At 50.5% G+C, this 19,061-nt stretch overlaps 2 protein-coding genes and 1 long non-coding RNA gene across 5 annotated transcripts in view; 2 read left to right on the top strand and 1 right to left on the bottom strand.

The window, feature by feature from the left end:
- The window catches only part of LOC310834396, a 495,679-nt gene that overhangs the window by 13,052 nt on the left and 463,566 nt on the right, over positions 1 to 19,061 (top strand). The gene's annotated exons all lie outside the window — the stretch shown is intronic.
- Positions 31 to 4,254, top strand: SRRD (SRR1 domain containing; the record flags this gene model as incomplete). The annotated part of the gene is made up of 7 exons (XM_083717885.1): positions 31 to 310; positions 1,239 to 1,274; positions 1,443 to 1,714; positions 1,795 to 1,893; positions 2,087 to 2,238; positions 2,723 to 2,768; positions 3,509 to 4,254. 7 exons carry the CDS (start codon positions 31 to 33, stop codon positions 3,695 to 3,697), a joined length of 1,074 nt encoding a protein of 357 aa, XP_083574011.1. The 3' UTR covers positions 3,698 to 4,254.
- On the bottom strand, positions 4,210 to 19,045 carry TFIP11 (tuftelin interacting protein 11; the record flags this gene model as incomplete). 3 transcript variants are annotated; one of them, XM_083717852.1, is made up of 14 exons in its annotated part: positions 4,210 to 5,114; positions 6,060 to 6,225; positions 7,172 to 7,314; positions 9,031 to 9,274; positions 9,960 to 10,128; positions 11,629 to 11,735; positions 12,755 to 13,270; positions 14,467 to 14,619; positions 15,240 to 15,367; positions 15,963 to 16,119; positions 16,720 to 16,873; positions 17,136 to 17,363; positions 17,901 to 17,969; positions 18,969 to 19,045. In XM_083717852.1, 14 exons carry the CDS (start codon positions 19,043 to 19,045, stop codon positions 4,759 to 4,761), a joined length of 2,667 nt encoding a protein of 888 aa, XP_083573978.1. In that variant the 3' UTR covers positions 4,210 to 4,758. The 3 variants fall into 3 exon arrangements, with proteins under 3 accessions (XP_083573978.1, XP_083573980.1, XP_083573979.1); XM_083717854.1 differs by having other exon boundaries at positions 17,136 to 17,346; positions 18,969 to 19,036; XM_083717853.1 differs by lacking the exon at positions 18,969 to 19,045 and adding an exon at positions 18,766 to 18,818.

Genomic DNA, 19,061 nt, shown 5'->3' with positions numbered 1-19,061 from the left:
CGCGGTCGTAGCGTCGCTACTGCCCCGCATATGGCGGCTGCCGAGTGGGTGAGGGTAACGGAAGTGGTGTGTCTGCCACGCGCCTTTTCTCTATGGTCTCTACGGGTACCGCGGAGGGACTCTCCTGGTGGAATCGCGCACGCCCCTGGCTTTGCATGGAGCGCTGCCGAGCGGGCGAAAGCTGGGACGCCCCGGGAGGGAGCAGGAGGCGGCGGCGCCGGCGGCGGCGGAGAGAGGAGCGGGGCGGCGGAGAGGCCGAGAGCCCCGAGGACGCGGGAGAAAGGCAGAGGCGGCGGCTGCGGGAGGCGTGGTGAGGGGCCGTGGATCCTCCTTGGGCAGGGGCAGTCTACCCCGAGGGGCAGCTGCGGGAGGCAAATCACGCGCGGGCCGCCGGGAGGCTTCCGGGGGAAACCCTTCTCGGGGGAGCAGGGGGCGCGCCGCGTCGGGGGCCACATGCCAGGAGCGGGCGTGACTTGGGACTTCCGAGACGGCACTCCAGCCGGAGTTGGAGAGCCCAGCAGGAGGGCAATCGGGGCATTTTCGCCCGCGGGGGAGGGGGCGGCCCCGGCTTGCCAAGAGGGCCACATGCAGCTTCAAAGCGGGCCTGAGGTTCCCCCTGGGCAGGGCAGACTACCTCTGAATGCCCAGCTGCTGCAGGGCAAATCCCAAGGAAAATGGGCCGCATTCCTGCTTTGCTTCTAAGCTTCCCAAAGGCTCATAGCTGTGAAGGGGCCTCCTTGAAGTATCTGACTGGCTGCTGTTGGAAATGACGCCTTGGTCTGTCGGTCTTCGTTGAGCTGGTTCCCTCAGATGTTTTGGACTACAATTCACATTATCCTCAGCCAGCATTATTGTCTTTCCATCACCCGCAGCATCACAGCTGTGATAGCTGCAGCTGATGGGAACTGTATATATTTGTCCAGTAGCAACTTAACACTTCTAATTTACTTGTGGGTTGGCAATTTGGCAGCAGTTGGCCAACAGGGAACTCTGTGTATGCTCAAGGATGCTGCTCCCTTATTACTTCCCATATCCACTTGCATTTAAATCAGGTTCTGGGATTACATCCTGATAAGTCTCTGCTAGTATCCTCAAAACCATCATAAAGAGGCTTACTTGATCAGACCAAGGGTCCAGCTAGTCCAGCCTGCTGATCCCACAAGATCCTTCCAGCCCTAAATCCCACCTTCTGTAACATAACTTCTTCCTCTTCTCCCTGCCTTTCTGTGACAGTTCAGAACTGCAGAGCTCAGAATTCTGGGATTCAAGCCTCGGTAAGTCTTGCATCTCAAGAGAGACCTTGGATTTTTATTTTGTAGCTACAGCCTTGGATTTGTGCCTGTTTGTAAGCAAATCTATCCGGGGTGAAGGTGGTGGGGAGGCAAGATGCAGTCATGGCTGAAGTGGCATTAGTCTATATTGCACCCTCTTTCATTGCTCAGGAACCATCTTAAAATCCCTCCCCAAACACCCAGCAACAGGGAAGGGGGCAACCAGACCTTCTGTGGAGAAAGCCCTCTCTGCCTTTGAGAAGCTGCAGCTCACACCACCAGCTGAGTCAGTTCTTGAGCCCAGCTCCCATCTGCAGGAGGAGCCCAGCCGCAGCAGAGCCCAGGACTTGCAGTGTGTGTGTTATGGCATTGGGAACTTCTCCTCTTGCGTTCAAGCGAGATACCAGCTGGCCTTCCTCCTGCTGCTGCTTGAGGAGCTGAAGGTGAGGGTCACAGCTGTGGCGGACTTGGGAGCAAAGCTCGCTAGAAGCACACAGGCAACATTCCCTCTCTCCCCTTGCAGATCCCTGAAGATCTGTGTTACATATTTGACCCTGTCTTTTCCACGCTGGAAATCAAAGTCCTTGCCCATCTTGGGCTCACGGTGCTCCTGGAGAATGAGGTGAGCTCCAGAAAGAGAGAAGCACGAACTCAGGGAGAATTGTGCCCAGGGATCAAAACACACAGCTGAGGACTGTGGCCTTTCTCAAAATGATTGATACCAAAAGTTCACAGCTGTTTAACTCCTATAGCTCTTGTGGGGTGGGGGTTGGTTGCAGTTCTTGCAGGATAACACTCCTCTTCCTTGCATCCAGGAGGGAAAACGCTGCATCCACAATCCTACCATCTTCTACATGGTCCACTGCGGAAAAGCTCTCTATAACAACCTGCTCTGGAGCAACTGGTCTATAGAGGCACTTTCCAAAATGGTCATCATAGGGAACAGCTTCAAGGGCATTGAAGACAGGTAAGGAGCCCTTCTGCATCACCCAGCCCAAGAGCAGGCAGGGCTGGGCCTCTTGGCTGCTGCTGCTGCCCAGTGTCTATACAAGAACAGAATTGGCATTTTCCACTTGTCTTCCCACGAAAATCTGGGTTTTGAAAATTCAACTCCTTTTTGCAGTGATTTCCTAAGAATTTTTGCAAGTATGGTAGTCTCTGAAGGCATTTAACCACACACAGAATGGGGAAGGCTTTGCTCTGCCTCTGCAGTTGGAGGGAGGGCTGCTTCTCCCCACAAGAGGGAGAGCGCTCTTATGCTCAACTGGCTTGCAAGTTTCCCACAGACATGTGGCTGGTCCCTGTGGGAACAGGATGCTGGATTAGATGAGCTGTTGGCCAGACCCACAAACCCTTTGGATGTTCTTAGCTTAGCAGCACCCTCTGTTTAGTAGGCCGTGGTGTTGCCTTTGTTGCAACTGCCAATGATTTCTAATGCCCTTTGCTCCTAGGGTGCTGAGCAGGATATTCCAAAAGGACTACAGTTACATTGCAAAGGTACGGCTTTGTTGCTTGAATAACAGCGACTGTTCACCATCCAGCAGAAGCCCTTAATGCGTCAGCTCCTAACTGGGGGGTGGGATCCACGCTTACCAACTCTTCTCCCTTATTCCCGCTTGGCTGTGTTCTAAGCAGCTTTGCTTTTGCTGGGCTTATAAAAGTCTTCCAAGAGCTGAGCACGCAGCTTCAAAGGCAACTCTCTAACTCCCTCATAAAACAAGCTGACTGAGGCTGCCCTTCTATCAAGCCCCACTCAGTGGAAAACAGGCATCTGGTGGGTCAGGGCGCAGCAGAGCTCTTACACAAGAGTGGAGCTGCTGTGCACCCAGCAGACACAGAACCTGCTGGATTGCTTGGGTAGCCTTTGAGCTAGCTTTGGAATCTGCACATCCATTTTAGTCTTATTGGGCACTGTAAAACTTGAAAGCATGCCACACAAATACTGAGATCAGTGGTTAAGATAGGTAATGGAAAAGCTAAGGACCTGTCACCCCTCAGACTGCATTTCCAATTTCCATCCTGGAGGGATATGTCAGGTGATGACAACAGAGGACCACAGGTTCCCCAGCCATAGGGAATGAATTCTGAGTCAAAATATCTGCTGCAGGGGCTTTCATAAATGTGGCACGTGACTAGCTGTGGATCTGAGCCTGTTGCTCTCCTCCTTTCTCAAGGGCCAGTTCAGCAGCCAAGTCGCCCCCATTAACTGCCTCTTTGCTGTGCTTGACCATTTCTAGGTTTTAATAGCAACAGATGAAGAAGCCCTTCCTTCTCACCCTCAATACTTGGACATATTTAATGACACCTCTGTCCACTGCTTTCCTCTGGAGAAACTGAGGGGCCTTCCCCCAGAGATCTGGAAGCTTCAGGAGGAGCCAGTTTACCCAGATGAGGATCAGCCAGAGATCATCAGAAACAAGAAATGAAATTCAATTCCAGAGGCTATGGACTGGAGGTGCAGGGCTGGGTTTGGGTTTCCTTCTTTGGAGAGGGGCTTGAGTTACTTCTGGTGTTGCAAAGAGTTCATGTTCATGTTCATGTCACACACACACACCCCACCCTAAAGCAGATGACTAGCCACACTGTCTATTTGTGTGTTGCTCTATGGCATCTCCATGGGACAAATGAGGCATGCGCAGCATTCACAAGATGCCAAAGCTCTCCTTCTCTCTCTCTCTCTCTCTCTCTCGCTTGTTCACTGAGCGGCAGAGCTTGGGAGGATCAATGGGGCAAACCCAAGCATCACCACCATCTCTGTTCAACTCTGGTCTGGTACCTCCTATGAGAGTTCCCTCATGGGATGGAAAAGGGGTGGTGCTAGGCAAGCTGCCCAGTAGGACTGGGCTCCCTCATTAAGGGGGAGAGCCAGTCACGCTCCCAGCTGCTGCTTCACAATTAAGGCAGCAACTTCTCAGAAAACCAAATTTCTCCACAAACCTTGTATTTCTAATAATGTTTTTAATTAAAAGCAACACACATTGAACTTTTGTGGTCATTTCTTATTGCCTCCCCTGTTCAACATTGTGAGCAAGCCCTGACTCCTGCCAGGTCAAACTGCACCAACAGTGCTGTGATCTCACACTTGGAACTACTGTCTCACTCTAGCTGCTGCATCTCAAAACAGAGCTCAAAAAAAAAGTTGACATTTTTATTCAGGGCGTCAGCATTTTCTAGATGCACTGATTGGAAGCTCAGGTAGACTAAGGCTGAGCAAAGGGTGGAGGTGCTTCCAATCAGATTTAGTGGTAATGGTACTTGGCCCCCAGCCCTAGATACAGGGGACTAGACACCTCGCAACATTAGATGCACTTGGTTTGCACTGGTCTTTCTGCAGCCTGGCAGGAGAGTTTCAGCATAGCCCTCAACCCACATGCACTAGGGCAGCTCCCGCTCAGGGACTGCCTTCCTGCACCTCCCAGTCCCCAGTGAATGAGGCAAGGCAGCCTGCATGGCAGTGGTGTGCCCCCTGAGTCCCAGCCCCTTGTCCTCACTTTGCCATGTCGATGAGGCTCTGCAGGGAGGTGGGGACCCAGGTCTTCTCACCCTGCACAAAGACCACACCCCGGTCAATGTAGATGACGATGCGGCCAAAAGTGTAGAGCTGCTTCCCTTCATGCCGTTTTCCGATGACTGGCATGAAGACGATGTTGTGCTCCTCCGCCTTGGTCTGGATGAGGTCCTTAAAATTCATGGGCACAGAGCCTGCGGCCATGCCGATCCCGCGCTGCGCCATGTTCTCGGCCTCCCGGCGCTCCTGCATCGCCTCATACTGGAAGTCCTTCCGGCGCTCTGTGTGTGTGAGGTAGGCAATGTTTTCGCGGGCCCCAGGCTGCATGTAGCCACCTGGCAGAGGAGCAAAGAGAGAGAGATGAGATGGCAGCTGGCAAATTTTTGCAGCATGTGCTCTGCACCGGCCCTCCTAGCACACAGCCAGAGCCCAAGGGGTCACACAGCCTGCAAGGCTGCCCAATGAGCTGGAAAGGTGGAGCGAGGGGACAAAAAGCAGAAGAGGAGCCCTCAGCTGAATCAGGCCCAAGTGAGCCCATCTGGTCCAGCATCCTGTGTTCTCGGTGGCCAACCAGATGCCCCAGCGGGAAAAGCGCAAGCAGAACCCGTGCACAAGAGCCCTCTCCCTCCTGTGGCTTCTAGCAACTGGTATTCAGAAGCATCACTGACTCTGACAGGGGAAACTGAGCACAGACATCCTGGCTGGTAGCCTTTGATAGCCCTTTCCTCCTCCATGAACCTGCCTAATCCTCCTTGAAAGCCATCCAAGTTGGGGGCCTCCTGGGGGAGCAAGTTCCATAGTTTAATAAACTATACGCTGTCAGTGCAGTCCCTGTTTCTTCTCCCACTGTGCTGATTTTGACGAGGTAAGGAATAGCAGACCTTTTGAAATTGGGGCAAAGAGGAAGAGGAGAACCAACTGCTCTGGAGAGCTGGAAAGGACTATAAGAAACATGGGAGCTCATAGTGCAATTCTATGTGTGTCTCTTCAGAAGGACGACCCCTTGGATTCAGTGGGATTTACTCACAAGTAAGTGTGCAAAGCAAGGGTAGCCCAAATGGTGATCTCCAAATGTGGACTACCACCCTCCCCAATGGCCGCTTGAGGCTGGTGAAAATTGTGGCCCTTCTAACAGGGCTCTGCGGCCTCAGTCTCTTCCATTTTCCTCCTCTATGAAAAGGGACACTATTGTTTTGAGCAACTGTTTCCAATGATGATCCTTGAATTACTTCACTGCCCAGCCAATGCAACATTTGTGTTGGCAACCATCACTCACGCACCGACACTGGAAGAGACCGCTCTGTTCATGATGTCCAGAGCCTCGTTGAATTTTTCCTTGATGGAGGGATGGGCCAGCACCTGGTCGGAGAACATCGACTTCCAGCCCAGGTACCACTTGGTGATCTCTTCGTAATTGGGGTTGTTGCTGAGCCAGGAGCACAACACCTGCAGGAGGAGAAGGGTCAGCAGCAGGGAGACCACAAGCAACCCACCCCACCCCACTCCCCAAGGCAGAGCTCACAGATCAGGGACTCAAGGTTTTACTTGGGCTGCGGACGGGACAGACTCACGAGGAAGCAGCGTCTGATGCATTTCTGATCCAGGGACAAGTATTTCAAGGGAAAACCAGAAGCCACCCAACTTCCAAAGGAGAGGGCCAGCAAAGCCCCTGCTGAAGTCTGGCAGCTCACATGGAACTGTAAAGGGGGGCACTGGTCAAAAGGAAAAAAACAAGTTCCAGCAACACCAATCCACCCCTGCTAGCAAAGAAGCCAGAAAACCAAGCAGGTCCAGAGAGATCAGATGAGCAGGAAGGGAAAGAGAGGAAAGATGGCACACAAGGCGTTTCTTGTCAACTGTCCCTCGACAGAGATAATTATGTGGTGATTAATGATAACTGAGTTGTAAATCTTGGTTATCACATCTCTCTGGTCCTCTACTCTGGACTGTGTGTACACGAAGGTGATGGCTGGCTGGTGAAAGACCCTGTGTGAGAGGCAAGGAAAGGAAGAGCTCCCAGGGTGGGAGGCTGGGAGAGGAAAGGGAAGCTCCCAGGTGAGAGCTGAGGGGGCCCCCCCTTCTGTATGAGACATGGGTGAAGATCTGCCTTTGAGAGAGGACTTTGCACTTTTGTTGTTGTTGTTCTAAAAACAGCCATAATAAAGGTTTTGTGGCATACAGATAAATCAGGTGAGCCTGCCAAGCTGCAGGGCTCCAGTCCATTTCAGCAGGGGTACCGGGGGGTTTACTGCCTCTTCCCTGGAGCCACCCTTAAGCAAAAGCTGAACTGAATGTGAGTTCACAAAACCCAACACTGCTGTTTGTGGCAACCTCAGATGTCCCTAAGGAAAAGTGTGGCTGAACCCAGCCGGACACTGCTGGAGTCACACACCTGCAACCACTTGGGGAAGAAGTGCTTCTCCAGGATCCCCACAAGGCTAGAGACAGAGATCATCCCTTCCCAGTCCATCACCCAGAAGAAGGAGTCCATGTGCTGCTGGTGGGGGTTGATCATCAGTTCGTTCAGACACAAGCCTGTGGAGGAATGTGGAGACGACAGCAAGCTTAAACCAGCTCAGCCTAGAGAGCAGAGGGACTTCTTTGCACATGCACCCCCCCCCCAAAAAAAAATTGTTGATGTTCTCCCCTCAGGGAAACCAGCAAAGCTGCAACCAAGATAAACTTTGTAGGGATGATCGCTGGGTCCGGAGCACACTCCCCACCCGCAGGCAGCCTCAGCCTGCCTGCACGCATGACCTTGGGGTGCGGAGCACACTCCCCCTCACAGACAAAGCCACAGCTGTCTGAACATCATGCCCTCTGTCTAACCTTTTGTGATCTCAGTAGTCTGCGGTGTCCTGTCTGTGACCTTTGTCTCTGAGACCTTTGTCTCCTTCGTCATACACTGTGCAAGGGGAAAATGACGCGGTGGAAACAGGTGCCAAAATAACTTTGTACCACACCACGAGCTCGGGACTGGAAGAAGTATAAAGGTCACAGCCCAAAATGTATCTGCCTGGGTTTGCATATTTGTGTCAATAAAAGGAGCCTCCACAGAGCTGGCCGGCAGCTTGTATGCAGCTCACCTGTGCGCACCTCACCTGCATTATCAACTCCTGCCTCATGTCCTTCACTTTAGAAACAACTTTCTCTAGTGAGGATCCCAAAATCTCTTTCAAGCTGTAAGAGAGCAAGTGCTGAACTCCCTGTTCCTTCCTCACTTGGATACACTTCCCCCTGAGCTCTGCCACGGATCATCAGCTGGACCAGCCTTCCCCAGCCAAGCACTTTCAATCTGCCCCACTACTGTACAATCGTAGTGACTGAGGACAATGGGAAGTGCCAGATTGGAGGTGGCTGCCCTAGATTCCTACAATGGAGAAAACATTGCGCTGACTCCAACCCCAAACATTTTCTGCCCCCAAGAGCAGCCCAAATAGGGAGAATGGGATGGAGTATAGCTGGCAGCTGCAAAGCATCAACCCTTTACTTCCTACCCCATATCAGTTTCACGTAACTCAGCAATAGAAACAAATTTTAAAAAATCCTTCCAGTAGCACCTTAGAGACCAACTAAGTTTGTTATTGGCATGAGCTTTTGTGTGCATGCACGCTTCTTCAGATACACTGAAACAGAAGTCACCAGACCCTTATATATAGTGAGAGGGTGGGGAGGGTTCACCCATTCCCACCACCCTTCTGAGTAATACCCCTCCCCACCCTTTTAATTTGTAACTCAGAAAGATAGCAAGCCAATAGGAAAAGTGTTCCAGAGCCAAAATCAGCTCCGGAGGCTGCTACATGCCTGACCCCACTATCCACCCTGCCTCAAACCGACACCCTACTGACCTACCAAACAAACAAACAAACCCAAATCATTGGATCAGCAAGAATTAAAGTGAGTTTAAGGCACATGCAAATTCTGCATGCCCACGCTTTGGTCTCTGCCCCTCTTGCATGTGCTTCTGTGGGACAGTCCTGCTTCCTTAACCCCAGAAGGGTTTCTTGAGAGGCAGGGCACTCATTCTGCATGCAAGAAGGTCCAGGTTCAACCCGTGTCACTGTCTCCATGCAGGACAGGGAACGTGCCTTGCCAGAAATCCCGGAGAGCCAGTCACTGTGTGTGTAGGCAATGCGGAGCTAAATGGACCTGTGGTCTGTTTTAGAAGAAGGCTGCTTCCCGCAAGGCCTCCAACCCCAGTCGCCCGCCTCCTGGTCTGCTGCAAAGGCAGCCCTGGGGGGACCGACTCACCCAGCTTGGGCACAATGTTCTTGATCATGAAGGCCTCCCAGGACCCCGGGGTGAAGACCTCCTTCCAGGGCTGCAGGATCAGCTTGGCCGAGGAGTCGCTGGGGTGCCATTTCTGGAGGGCGTTGGACAGCTTGTTGCGGATGGGCGAGTAGAGTGGTTCGAGCCGGGTGTGCATTAAGGGCAGCCAGGGGTGGATCCACGAGTGGATGGGGACTGTGTCCGTCAGGGGATTCCAGCTTTCCACCTTGAAGCAAGAGCAGCAGTAAGCCTTATGGGACACCCAGAGGCATTAACTTACTACTTTTCTATCCCACCTTTTTCTCCAAGGAGCTCAAGGTGGCATATGTAGTTCTTTCCTCCCTCATTTAATCCCTCACACCAATCCTGTGAGGTAGTGACTGGTACAAGGTCACCCAGTGAGCTTTGCAGCCATATAGGGATTGGAACCTGGGTCTCCCAGACTCTAGTCTGTTCCTCTAACCCAAGGGTAGGCAACCTAAGGCCCAGGGGCCGGATGCGGCCCAATTGCCTTCTCAATCCAGCCCACGGACGGTCTGGGAATCAGCGTGTTTTTACATGAGTAGAGTGTGTCCATTTTATTTAAAATGCATCTCTGGGTTATTTGTGGGGCCTGCCTGGTGTTTTTACATGAGTAGAATGTGTGCTTTTATTTAAAATGCATCTCTGGGTTATTTGTGGGGCATAGGAATTCGTTCATATTTTCCCCCCCAAAATATAGTTCGGCCCATCACATGGTCTGAGGGACAGCCCATGGCTGAAAAAGGTTGCTGACCCCTGCTCTAACCTCTACACCACGCTGTCTTCGCAACAAGGGCTTTCTGGTTAAGCCTCCTGCCCCACGCAACAAGCCCTGCTGATACTTCAACGCCCAGTGTTCCTGAGAGGAGCCCCAAGAGCCCCTCGTCTACCTCTTTCTGCAACTTGGGGCAGATCAGCTGGTCCAGAATGTTGTCTAGTATCCAAACAGGAATGATGTGCCCCCAGCTGTCAAGGAAGTCCACCATCGGGATGCAGTTCCGGGGCTGCCACTGTGCTACCACGTTCCGCACGTACGGCATCCAAGTCTCCCACATCAACCTGAAGGATTAAAAATCTCAATAGAGCGGGGCCAGGGGAAGATCCAAACCACGCTTTGCTTCTTCAGTAGGAACTAGGGGTGCTTTAAGAGATTTCCTTCTGATGGACAATGCAAATGCAGCTACTGTGTCTTCAAAACCTCCTTTCCCAGTTTCTCTCTTGGGCTTAGGGCAAGTCTGAAATCTCTCTCTCGTGAGGTACACATGCCTGAGCAAGTTTGATGGACTCAAGGGTATATATAGGCAGCAAAATGCTTTTCCACGTCATCAGCTTTTGCATTTCAAGCCTACGTGTTACTACAATATAGCCAGAGAAAGGAGGTGCATGGGCTGCTCCAAAGCTTTTGCTGGACTCCCAGCTCCCATCAGACCCAGCCTGCAAGGCTGACGTCAGGGATGAAGCTGGTTGTTGCCTATGCTATGGTCACCTTCAGGTTAGATTGCTGCAATGAATGATGTGTGGAGCTGCCTTTGAAGACAATTTGGAAACTGCAGCTGGTGCAGAAGTCAACAGCCAGCTTATTGACCAGCACAGTAAAGATTTAGTAAAAATTGGAATTATTAAGGATATGCGGGGGGAGAAACTATAATATAAGGGTCCACAAAAGGGGGGGAAGGGAAGTCCAAGGGGATAAGTTTATTGTTTTGCTTTTCTTTTTAACTGATGCTTATAAAATTTGAAAAATTGAGAAATAAAATTTTATTGACCAATGCAGGGGTAGTCTGAACCACATAATACCACTTCTGGCACAACTGGCTTGCAATTCACTTCTGGGCTCAATTCAAGGGGCTGGCTTTGACCTATGAAACCTTTCGTGGCTCAGGACCCCAATAACTCAAGCACCACCACCCCACCACCACCCCGCATGAACCAACCCGGAGCCTGGGTTAGTCATCCGAGGCCCTTCTCCATGTGTTCCCTCTGAGGGAGGCATGAAGGGTACCATTCTCAGTTGTAGCTCCCCATTTATGGACTTGTCTCCCCAGTTGCATGGGGGTTGTGTTCTGGGTCATTGTGTGCTTGCATGAAACTGTAACTGAAACACCCTGTTCCGCCGCCGCAGCCCTCCCCCCTGCCCTGTTAGTGACATCTTTTATGACATTTTTGGGTCACTTCCAGGTTTGGCACTGGACAACATAGTGGGAGTTGCCTGTATCTACAGTATTTTTAAGTACCAGGCAAAAACACTTTTTTCCCATCAGGCCTTCAGCCTTTGATTTGGAGGGTTTTGATATATGTGGCCTGCTTCAATGCCTTTTTATAATTATGAATGCGTGTTGACTTAAATTTATGTGCTCCCTTTTTTTGTAAAGCACTTTCAGTTACTTTTGTATCTATAAAAAAGCAACTACTAAGTGCAATATATAATTATTATTAAGAAAATCCTCCCCGCAGCATTACGGAAGGAATTGGATTAGCCAGGCCTGTTTGGCCAGCACAGGGCTCCTCCTCCCTTAGAGAGAAACTTCCCTGCCAAACCTGCACAGACGCTATGTTCACCTGTGAAAAGCGTCCGAGGCAAGGTCCTGCCCACCGTGCGACAGCAACTGGTCGTTTTCCAGCAAGCTCTTCCACTTGGCTAGGATATCAGTACCATACATGTGATCCTGGAGAGGAGAGGAGAGGCAGTGTGTTAGGTGGACAAGGCAATTGAGAGTCAAACGAAAAAAAGGGAGCTCCTATTTGGAGAAAGGGGACAGCTCTTTCCCCAAGCTGGCATGGCGTATTGGGTTTATTTGGAAGGCTTTCTATTTGGTAAGGTGTTCTTCCTCACCCTGGACGCTTTTGGGGTGCGATGGCCAGAGTGTAGGACTCTTGGCTAGGGAGATGCACCTACAAAGTTCACAGGGTGACCATGCACTAGTCACTCTCTCTCAGTCTGGCCTACCTCACAGGGTTGTTGTGAGCAGCAGCATAGGTGCCCGGTGCGGCACGTGCATCCTGCAGCTGGGGGCGGGGTGAGCCACCCATGGGAGCAGGGCATGCTGCGTGGAGCCTCTCCGCAGCCTTCCCTTCAGCCTCACACTGCCATTTCAGGCAGCGCCAAACCTACAGGCGCTCAAGCCACCACCTCACTCTCAGGAAATAAACGTGGCTCAGGCACGCTGCAGGCCCCATGGTAATGCCGGCCCCTGCAGTGTGGCACCCAGTGTCAGCCGCATTTCTTTACATTTGTTCACTGAAGTAAAGCTTTAGTGAGCCCTATTTTAATTTATTTATATATATATATATATCGTATTTTTGTCATTTTGTCCCCCCCCCCCCATTAGTGATGACACCCAGGGTGGCCCGCACCCACCACACACCCCTTCTTCCGCCACTGGTTGTGAGGATAAAAAGAATAAAATGTTTCAGTGCTCTGATGGTGTTTCCTGCTTGGCAGGGGGTTGGACTCAATGGCCCTTGTGGTCTCTTCCAACTCTATGATTCTATGATTCTATGAAAATGTTTGCACTCCCCTGCTAAACTCATTGGAGGGAGAGCAAGAAAAAAAGTAATTAAGAAACCCTTTATAGGCAGAAGGACAATTGGGGTTTGGGAAGCTGAGCTTTGCCAGCAAATGTGGGTGTTTGGCCACCCAACTGGCATGGCCCTTTTGCTGCTCCTGGTCTCTGAACCCACCCACCTTCAGAGGGTCCCAGTTTTTGAAGTAGTCCTTGACGAGAGGGAAGACAATGGCCACAGCAAGGTCCACGCGGTCGGACATGCGGTACTCTTCGTAGTATTTGTCCTGGAGGGTCTCAAAGATCCTGGCGCACTCAGGCAGAGTCAGGGGGTCCTTGCAGTTGGGCTGCATCCGCCTCTCACACTCCTCCACCAGCTCCAGGACCTCGCTGAGGTTGCGCGTGTCTGCCTCCTCCCGCTCCAGGACTTCCGCCATCTTGTCGATCTCATGGGTCAGGTTGACCACCATGTCCCTCTCGTACTGCAGCTGCCGGTCATTCTGGATGATTTCCTGCTCCGTCAGGTCAATGAGGAGCTGCAGGTTGTGCTCCAGTTCAGGCAGACTGAAGGCCTGCGCCTTGGAGTCCTTGCCCAGCGGTGGAGGCAGCTGGGGGTTGTCGTCAGGGATGTTGTGCTTCTGGCTGATCTGGCTGTAGCTGTAATAGACTTTCTGCTCCCGGCCGGTCATGTCAATCACCTTCCAAACAAGCAAACAACAGAAAACCCCCAACAAGTTACAAGACCACTTTCAACCAACAGCAGGTACTGCTTCATGGTGTCCTGGTGAGCAGAATCTATACAAAGAGGGTAAAACAATACTTTTCAGAGGGCCAATTTGGGCTGCTGGAGTAGTAGGCAACCTTTCAAAGTCCAGTCAATTCAAATTCCAAAGCTTGCGTATTCCAGATGCAAACCTAAGTTTGGTACACTGCAGAATTACATTGCATCTTCTAACGAGCCCAGCACAGCCCAACACTTTTTGCCATTTGCAGTGATTGGACCGTCTGCAGGCTCCAAGGGAATGGTTCACAAGGGTCAGGGCATGTCTCTCCACTCCCACTTACCCCAGTGTGACCTTGGCTCTACCACTGCCCTCTTCTCCTGGGAAACCCAAGGGCTGACTACCATTTATTTCAGAGGACAGGGCAGACCTTAGCCCTAGGGCTCATGAGCCAATAATGAAATTAACCACAGACACCCAATGCCAACCAGCCATTTTTAAGAGCTGTACTTCTGTCTGTCAAGGATTTGGGCTTCTAGGGAGCACGTGGGCTCTTGACTTCCCTTTCCAGTTTAAATCAAGCCAGGCAATTGTTCCAGAATGCAGCAGAGCTCTCTGTTGCTTTTCAAGCATTACATACAGAGGCAGGATTGGACTTGCCAGCATGAAAGGGCACAAGAGCTAACAGGTCAGAATAGGTCATGCCAGTCATCTGCTTACAACCTCAATCATGGAGGAATATTAAGGAAAAAGAAAGACAGCTAACTCTTGAACCTGGGAGAAAAGCTTCCTTGGCTCATCCTGGAGGTAATCATCATCTTCTGTATTTCCCTCAGCAGAGGGACCTGTTACAAGCCAGTCAAAGCTCCCCCTCGCTGAGGACAAAGGTCAGACAACGAGCCAAGAGGAGAGCGCTCTGAGTAGTTACTAGCCAGGACGGCTCTGCTGTGTCTCCACTGTTGAAGGCAGCAATGCTCCCAAAGACCAGTTTCTGGAAACTGCAGGAGCGAGGGCTCTCATGCTTGGACCTTGCTTGTGGATTTCCCACATGCAGCTGGTTGTCCACTGTCAGAAGATGATGAACTACATGGGGCCCCCTTGGCCTTATCCAGCAGGCTCTTTCTAAGTTTTTCTGAAACCTGCCCCATCTTGCTTTGGACAATCAACCTCACCTTCACTTGTGCCAGCTCCTTCTGAGGTGCCGACAGTTGCTTCCCGGCCCGGCCTTTGGCTTTCAGTTCCTCCACAGTCTTGTAGGTGTACTTTGGCTTCTTCTTGCCCCCACCTGGGTCCTTCCGCCACTGGCTGAGCTCCTTCTGGAACTCCTGGGATGAAAGAAGAGATGGGAGAAGTGCAAGATGGAGGAGGAAACACTCCACTGGGGACTCCACTGCAGAGCACTAAACCCTTTCCTTGGTCTGGGGCTGAGCAGGGAATATTGCCAGTGGTCTATGTCCAGGGGAGGGGGGGGGTTCACACTTTTAAAGGTCTGCGCCAACAGGCACCAACCAACCCTAGCTCTGGTCCACAATATGGTCTTCTACAGGACATGCCTGAAAGCAAAAAGCAAGGCTTTAACTCTCTCAGTCCTACCAGCTGCCAACATAAGTTGTTATGTGTACAGAAATGAACTGCCAACCCAGGTTCCAAGAACTGCTTTGTGCCCCATTTAAACGTTTGCCAAGGGAAGAAAGAATCACAGAATTGTAGAGTTGGAAGGGACCCCAAGCATCATCTAGTACAACCCTCTGCAGTGCAGGGATCACAGCTGCTCTCACGCACAGAGCCAGATTCAACAGTCAAATGAAGAAGGCAGTTTTTGTTAGGATGTAAACACCATTGTAAGAAATCACTACATTTCTTCCACACAGGTCCCCAAATGTGGCAATGAGGAGAGTTGGGGGAGGGGGAGAAATGAGGAGAAGGAAAGGGGGGGCGGGAATACCTCCTCTGCCTCTTCATCTGAGTCAACAACAGGGAAGTCCTGCAAGGACTGTGTGGTTCGCTCAGAGCCATACGCCCCTATGGCTGCCTTGCCTTTCCTCTGCTTAGCTTCAATAGGGTTGATGATACCTAAGAAAATTCACAGCTGTTAGTGAAGTGAATATAAGAACACAGAAGGATCAGAGCTGCCTGGAAAGGGAGGCAAAATAGCCCAGCAGCAGCTCTGCTATTCCCTGCGCTTGAGCCCTGGTTGGCTCTTCTATTTTCAGAAAGCCTGCCCCCCATATATTTCCCCACCCACATCAAAAAGAGCTGATGGGGTTGCATCTCTTGGTCTTAAAGGGCCAGGCAGTTAATTAGCCCTGTGGCACTCTGGGAAAGGAGTGCTGCTGCTTCCCCTACTGTTCATCCTGGATGAAGTGCAATTTTCCTATCTGGACATTTCATGTTAACCAGAATCTTTGCAAGTAGCCACTGTTTAACGCCTTCCCCAACCTGGTGCCTTCCAGATGTGTTAACTACAAGTCCCATCAGCCTCTGCCAGCACAGCTGATGGTCAGGTTGGCCAAGGCTGGTTTACAATTTCTGTGCTAGTTTTACATACAGATCAAAATTAACTGATAGGCTTGAAGGAGAAAGAAAGGCAGATACCAACTTGGTTTTTGTTTTCCTTGGGTCTTCTTAAAAGCCTGCACAACAAATCAAGTGGGGTGCTGGGCCATACCTTGAGCATTCTTTCCAAGGCCTCTTCCAGGCACATAGCCCATTTTTTGAAGAAGTTTCTGCCCAATTCCTTTTGTATGCCTCTCCCAGCTACCAAAGTCCATAAAAGATTTGGTTCCTCCTATGAAGCCCTTCTGGCTCGGTTTGAAATTGCCACCCTGTTAAAACACACACAAAAAGATGAATTAAATATCATAGTTCATGGGTAGGCAAACTAAGGTCCAGGGGGCTGGATCTGGCCCAATCGCCTTCTAAATCCGGCTGGCGGACGGTCCAAGAATCAGCGTGTTTTTACATGAGTAGAATGTGTCCTTTTATTTAAAATGCATCTCTGGGTTATTTGTAGGGCCTGACTGGTGTTTTTACATGAGTAGAATGTGTGTTTTTATTTAAAATGCATCTCTGGGTTATTTGTGGGGCATAGGAATTCATTCATATTCCCCCCCCAAAAAAAAATCTTCCCCCCCCAAGGTCTGAGGGACAGTGGACCGGCCCCCTGCTGAAAAAGTTTGCTGATCCCTGTCCTAGTTCATTGAGTGCCTGGCTCTACTGACAGCTCTATTACTAAAGCACTGGTGTGTCTCAGTCCAGACATTTATTTGGGGTGTTTATAGTTGAGACTGTGCGCATTCCACACCAACAAAATCCAGATTGTGTGGTTCTTCCTGTTGCGGTTAGTGCTTCCCGATGTTCTTTAAGACACTCCAGAACCACAATTAAAATGCAGTGATTTATGGCCCAATTTACTAAGAACTCACTGTCTTTAACTTCTTTGGCACAAACTCTTTGGGGATTTCTTCCTGCTTCAGAGGCTTCTCATCCTCATCAGAATCTTCATCTGTTCTCTCATCAGCTGCTGGCTTCTTTAGCCCAGCACTGATAAAGTTAACAGGCGCCGAGTAATCTTTAGACCTGGGTTAAGAAAAAATACATTTATTCAGAGATGTTTCTTTAGTCTACAGATATGCATTTAGACATGAGATAGCTTTTTCCTGATGAAATTCACTGTTGAGAGACATCTATGCTACTTATCAAGTTAATATCGCAAAATCAGAAGCTGACATATACAATCAAGGGAGGTGTTAATCAAGGGTTTGGAAACAGGGGTGCAGAACCTTCAAGAACAGCCTCACAAATCACAACATTCCCGATCACTTCCTCGGGGGGCCAGTACCGTTTGCCCCCAAAGCTGGGCCTCTCATCATCAGAATCGTGCTCAGCCCACATGCCATAGGTGGCCTCCTCCTTGGTCTGCCAGTGGCGCTGCCGGTTGGGATTGAACTCATTCTGAAGGTCCCAGTCGGTGATCTCAAATTTCTCCATCTCCACATCGTCATCAGCAGCAGCGTCATTTTTGCCGTACAAATGGGACAGCGACATGATGCCTTGTTGGAGTAAGAAACTGGCATAGGTATGGGGAGAGGAAGCAGAAGATGAAGAAATAACCCAGGAAGCTCCCTGTGCACACTCCCCAACCCCTCAACCTGCTCCCTCACCTAGCTCTCTCCCTCTGACCATTCCTTTCCCCACTCCGTGTCTATATGTGATCCCCTGCCTGCCCCTCATCTCCCAAAATACTGTCTTCTGGCACACACACAAGCCACCTTGCCTCTACTCCTAAACCTGGCCCCAGGTTCCTCTACAATCTTAACCTTTACTGCTGCCCACTCTCCCTCCTGGTTATTCCTACAATTACCCCAATATAAAATGATTAAGGGTATGTGTGCCTCACCGATTTTGGGACTTTTTAATTAAGAGAAAAGGTGAGCAAGAGGTATGACAAGATAGGAGTAAGTGAATAAAGGCTCTTCTCCCTCTCATAGCACATGACATTGGTGTTAAGAGTGTCAGATGAGGGCCTGGGAGATCAGGGTTTGAATTCCCCAACTAGCCATAAAGCTCACTGGGTGACCTTGGGGGAGTCACTGCCTCAGCTTACCTCACAGGGCTGTTGTGGGGACCCAGGAGGGGGAGAATCAGCTTGAGCTCTTGAAAGAAAAGGTGGTGCCTAAATGCAACAAAGAAATATAATATTGATGACAAGTGAGGTGCGCATTGGAAGATTCAGGACAGACCCAAGGAAGCACATTGTTAAGTGACGGAACTCCCTCCCGCAGGAGGCAGCGGTGGCTATTAACTCGCAGGGCCTCCGGAGAGGACTGGGCAAACTCACAGAGGGTGGTAAGGCTAGCGATGGTGACCAGGCAGGTTCTTTTTATCATATGTGCTGTCTTGTAGTAAGGTTGAAGCTTACTGGGATACAATATATAATGAACTGAAAAAGATGTTTAAAATGACAAACTTGTAAAAAAAATCCCAGCAGCCTTCCTTTTGGGAATTATAGGGACAGAACTACCCAAACCCAAACTGTATAGAAATTTATTCATGTATGAGACTACAGCGGCAAGAATGTTGCTTGCCCAAAAATGGAAAGTCCCAGCAAAAGAAGAATGGATACAAAAACTTATGGAATATGCAGAAATAGAGAAACTTACCAGAAAAATAAGAAATCAAAATAACAAACTTTTTATAAAATAAAAATATTTATTGAATATTTATTAAATATTTACAAACTAAACAGATAAGAACATTGGCAGGATTACTGTAATAACCCGCAGTTTTAAGAGAGTATGTATTTAAAGTAGATGAATAAATGAGTAAATTAATTTGGAATATGCAGAAAACATTAAAAATAAATTTAAGGAAAATCAAGAGGGGGAAGGAAGTCGAGTTTCGAAATGTTAAAATGATTGCAAAATTATTGAAGTGCATAAACCTGAAAATCACTAAAAGGGGATGGCGACCAGGCAGAGTGGCTCTGGCCGGGCTCGAGGGGCCTCATCCGGCTGCCTCCCGGAGCCGGGGCCGCAGCTGAGCCTCCCTCTGCAGCACCACCGGGGCGGCGCTCCTCGCGGAGCCTCCAGGCCCAGCGGCAGTCTGCCCGGGACTCCTCGGGAGGCGCCGCGCCTGCTGGGCCCCTCCCGCTCCGGGCCCCCCCCTCACTCACCGCCTCGCCCGCCCGTCGCCCGAGGCAAAGGAGACGCGCATGTGCAACCGGCCGCTTCCGCCGGAACCAGGAACCATAGAGGCGGAAGAAAGG

Source organism: Podarcis gaigeae, assembly GCF_964106915.1.
Source record: "Podarcis gaigeae genome assembly, chromosome: 16".
NCBI lineage: Eukaryota > Metazoa > Chordata > Lepidosauria > Squamata > Lacertidae > Podarcis > Podarcis gaigeae.
The sequence above is the reverse complement of the archived record's forward strand: the minus strand, read 5'-3'. Positions and strand labels throughout refer to the sequence as shown.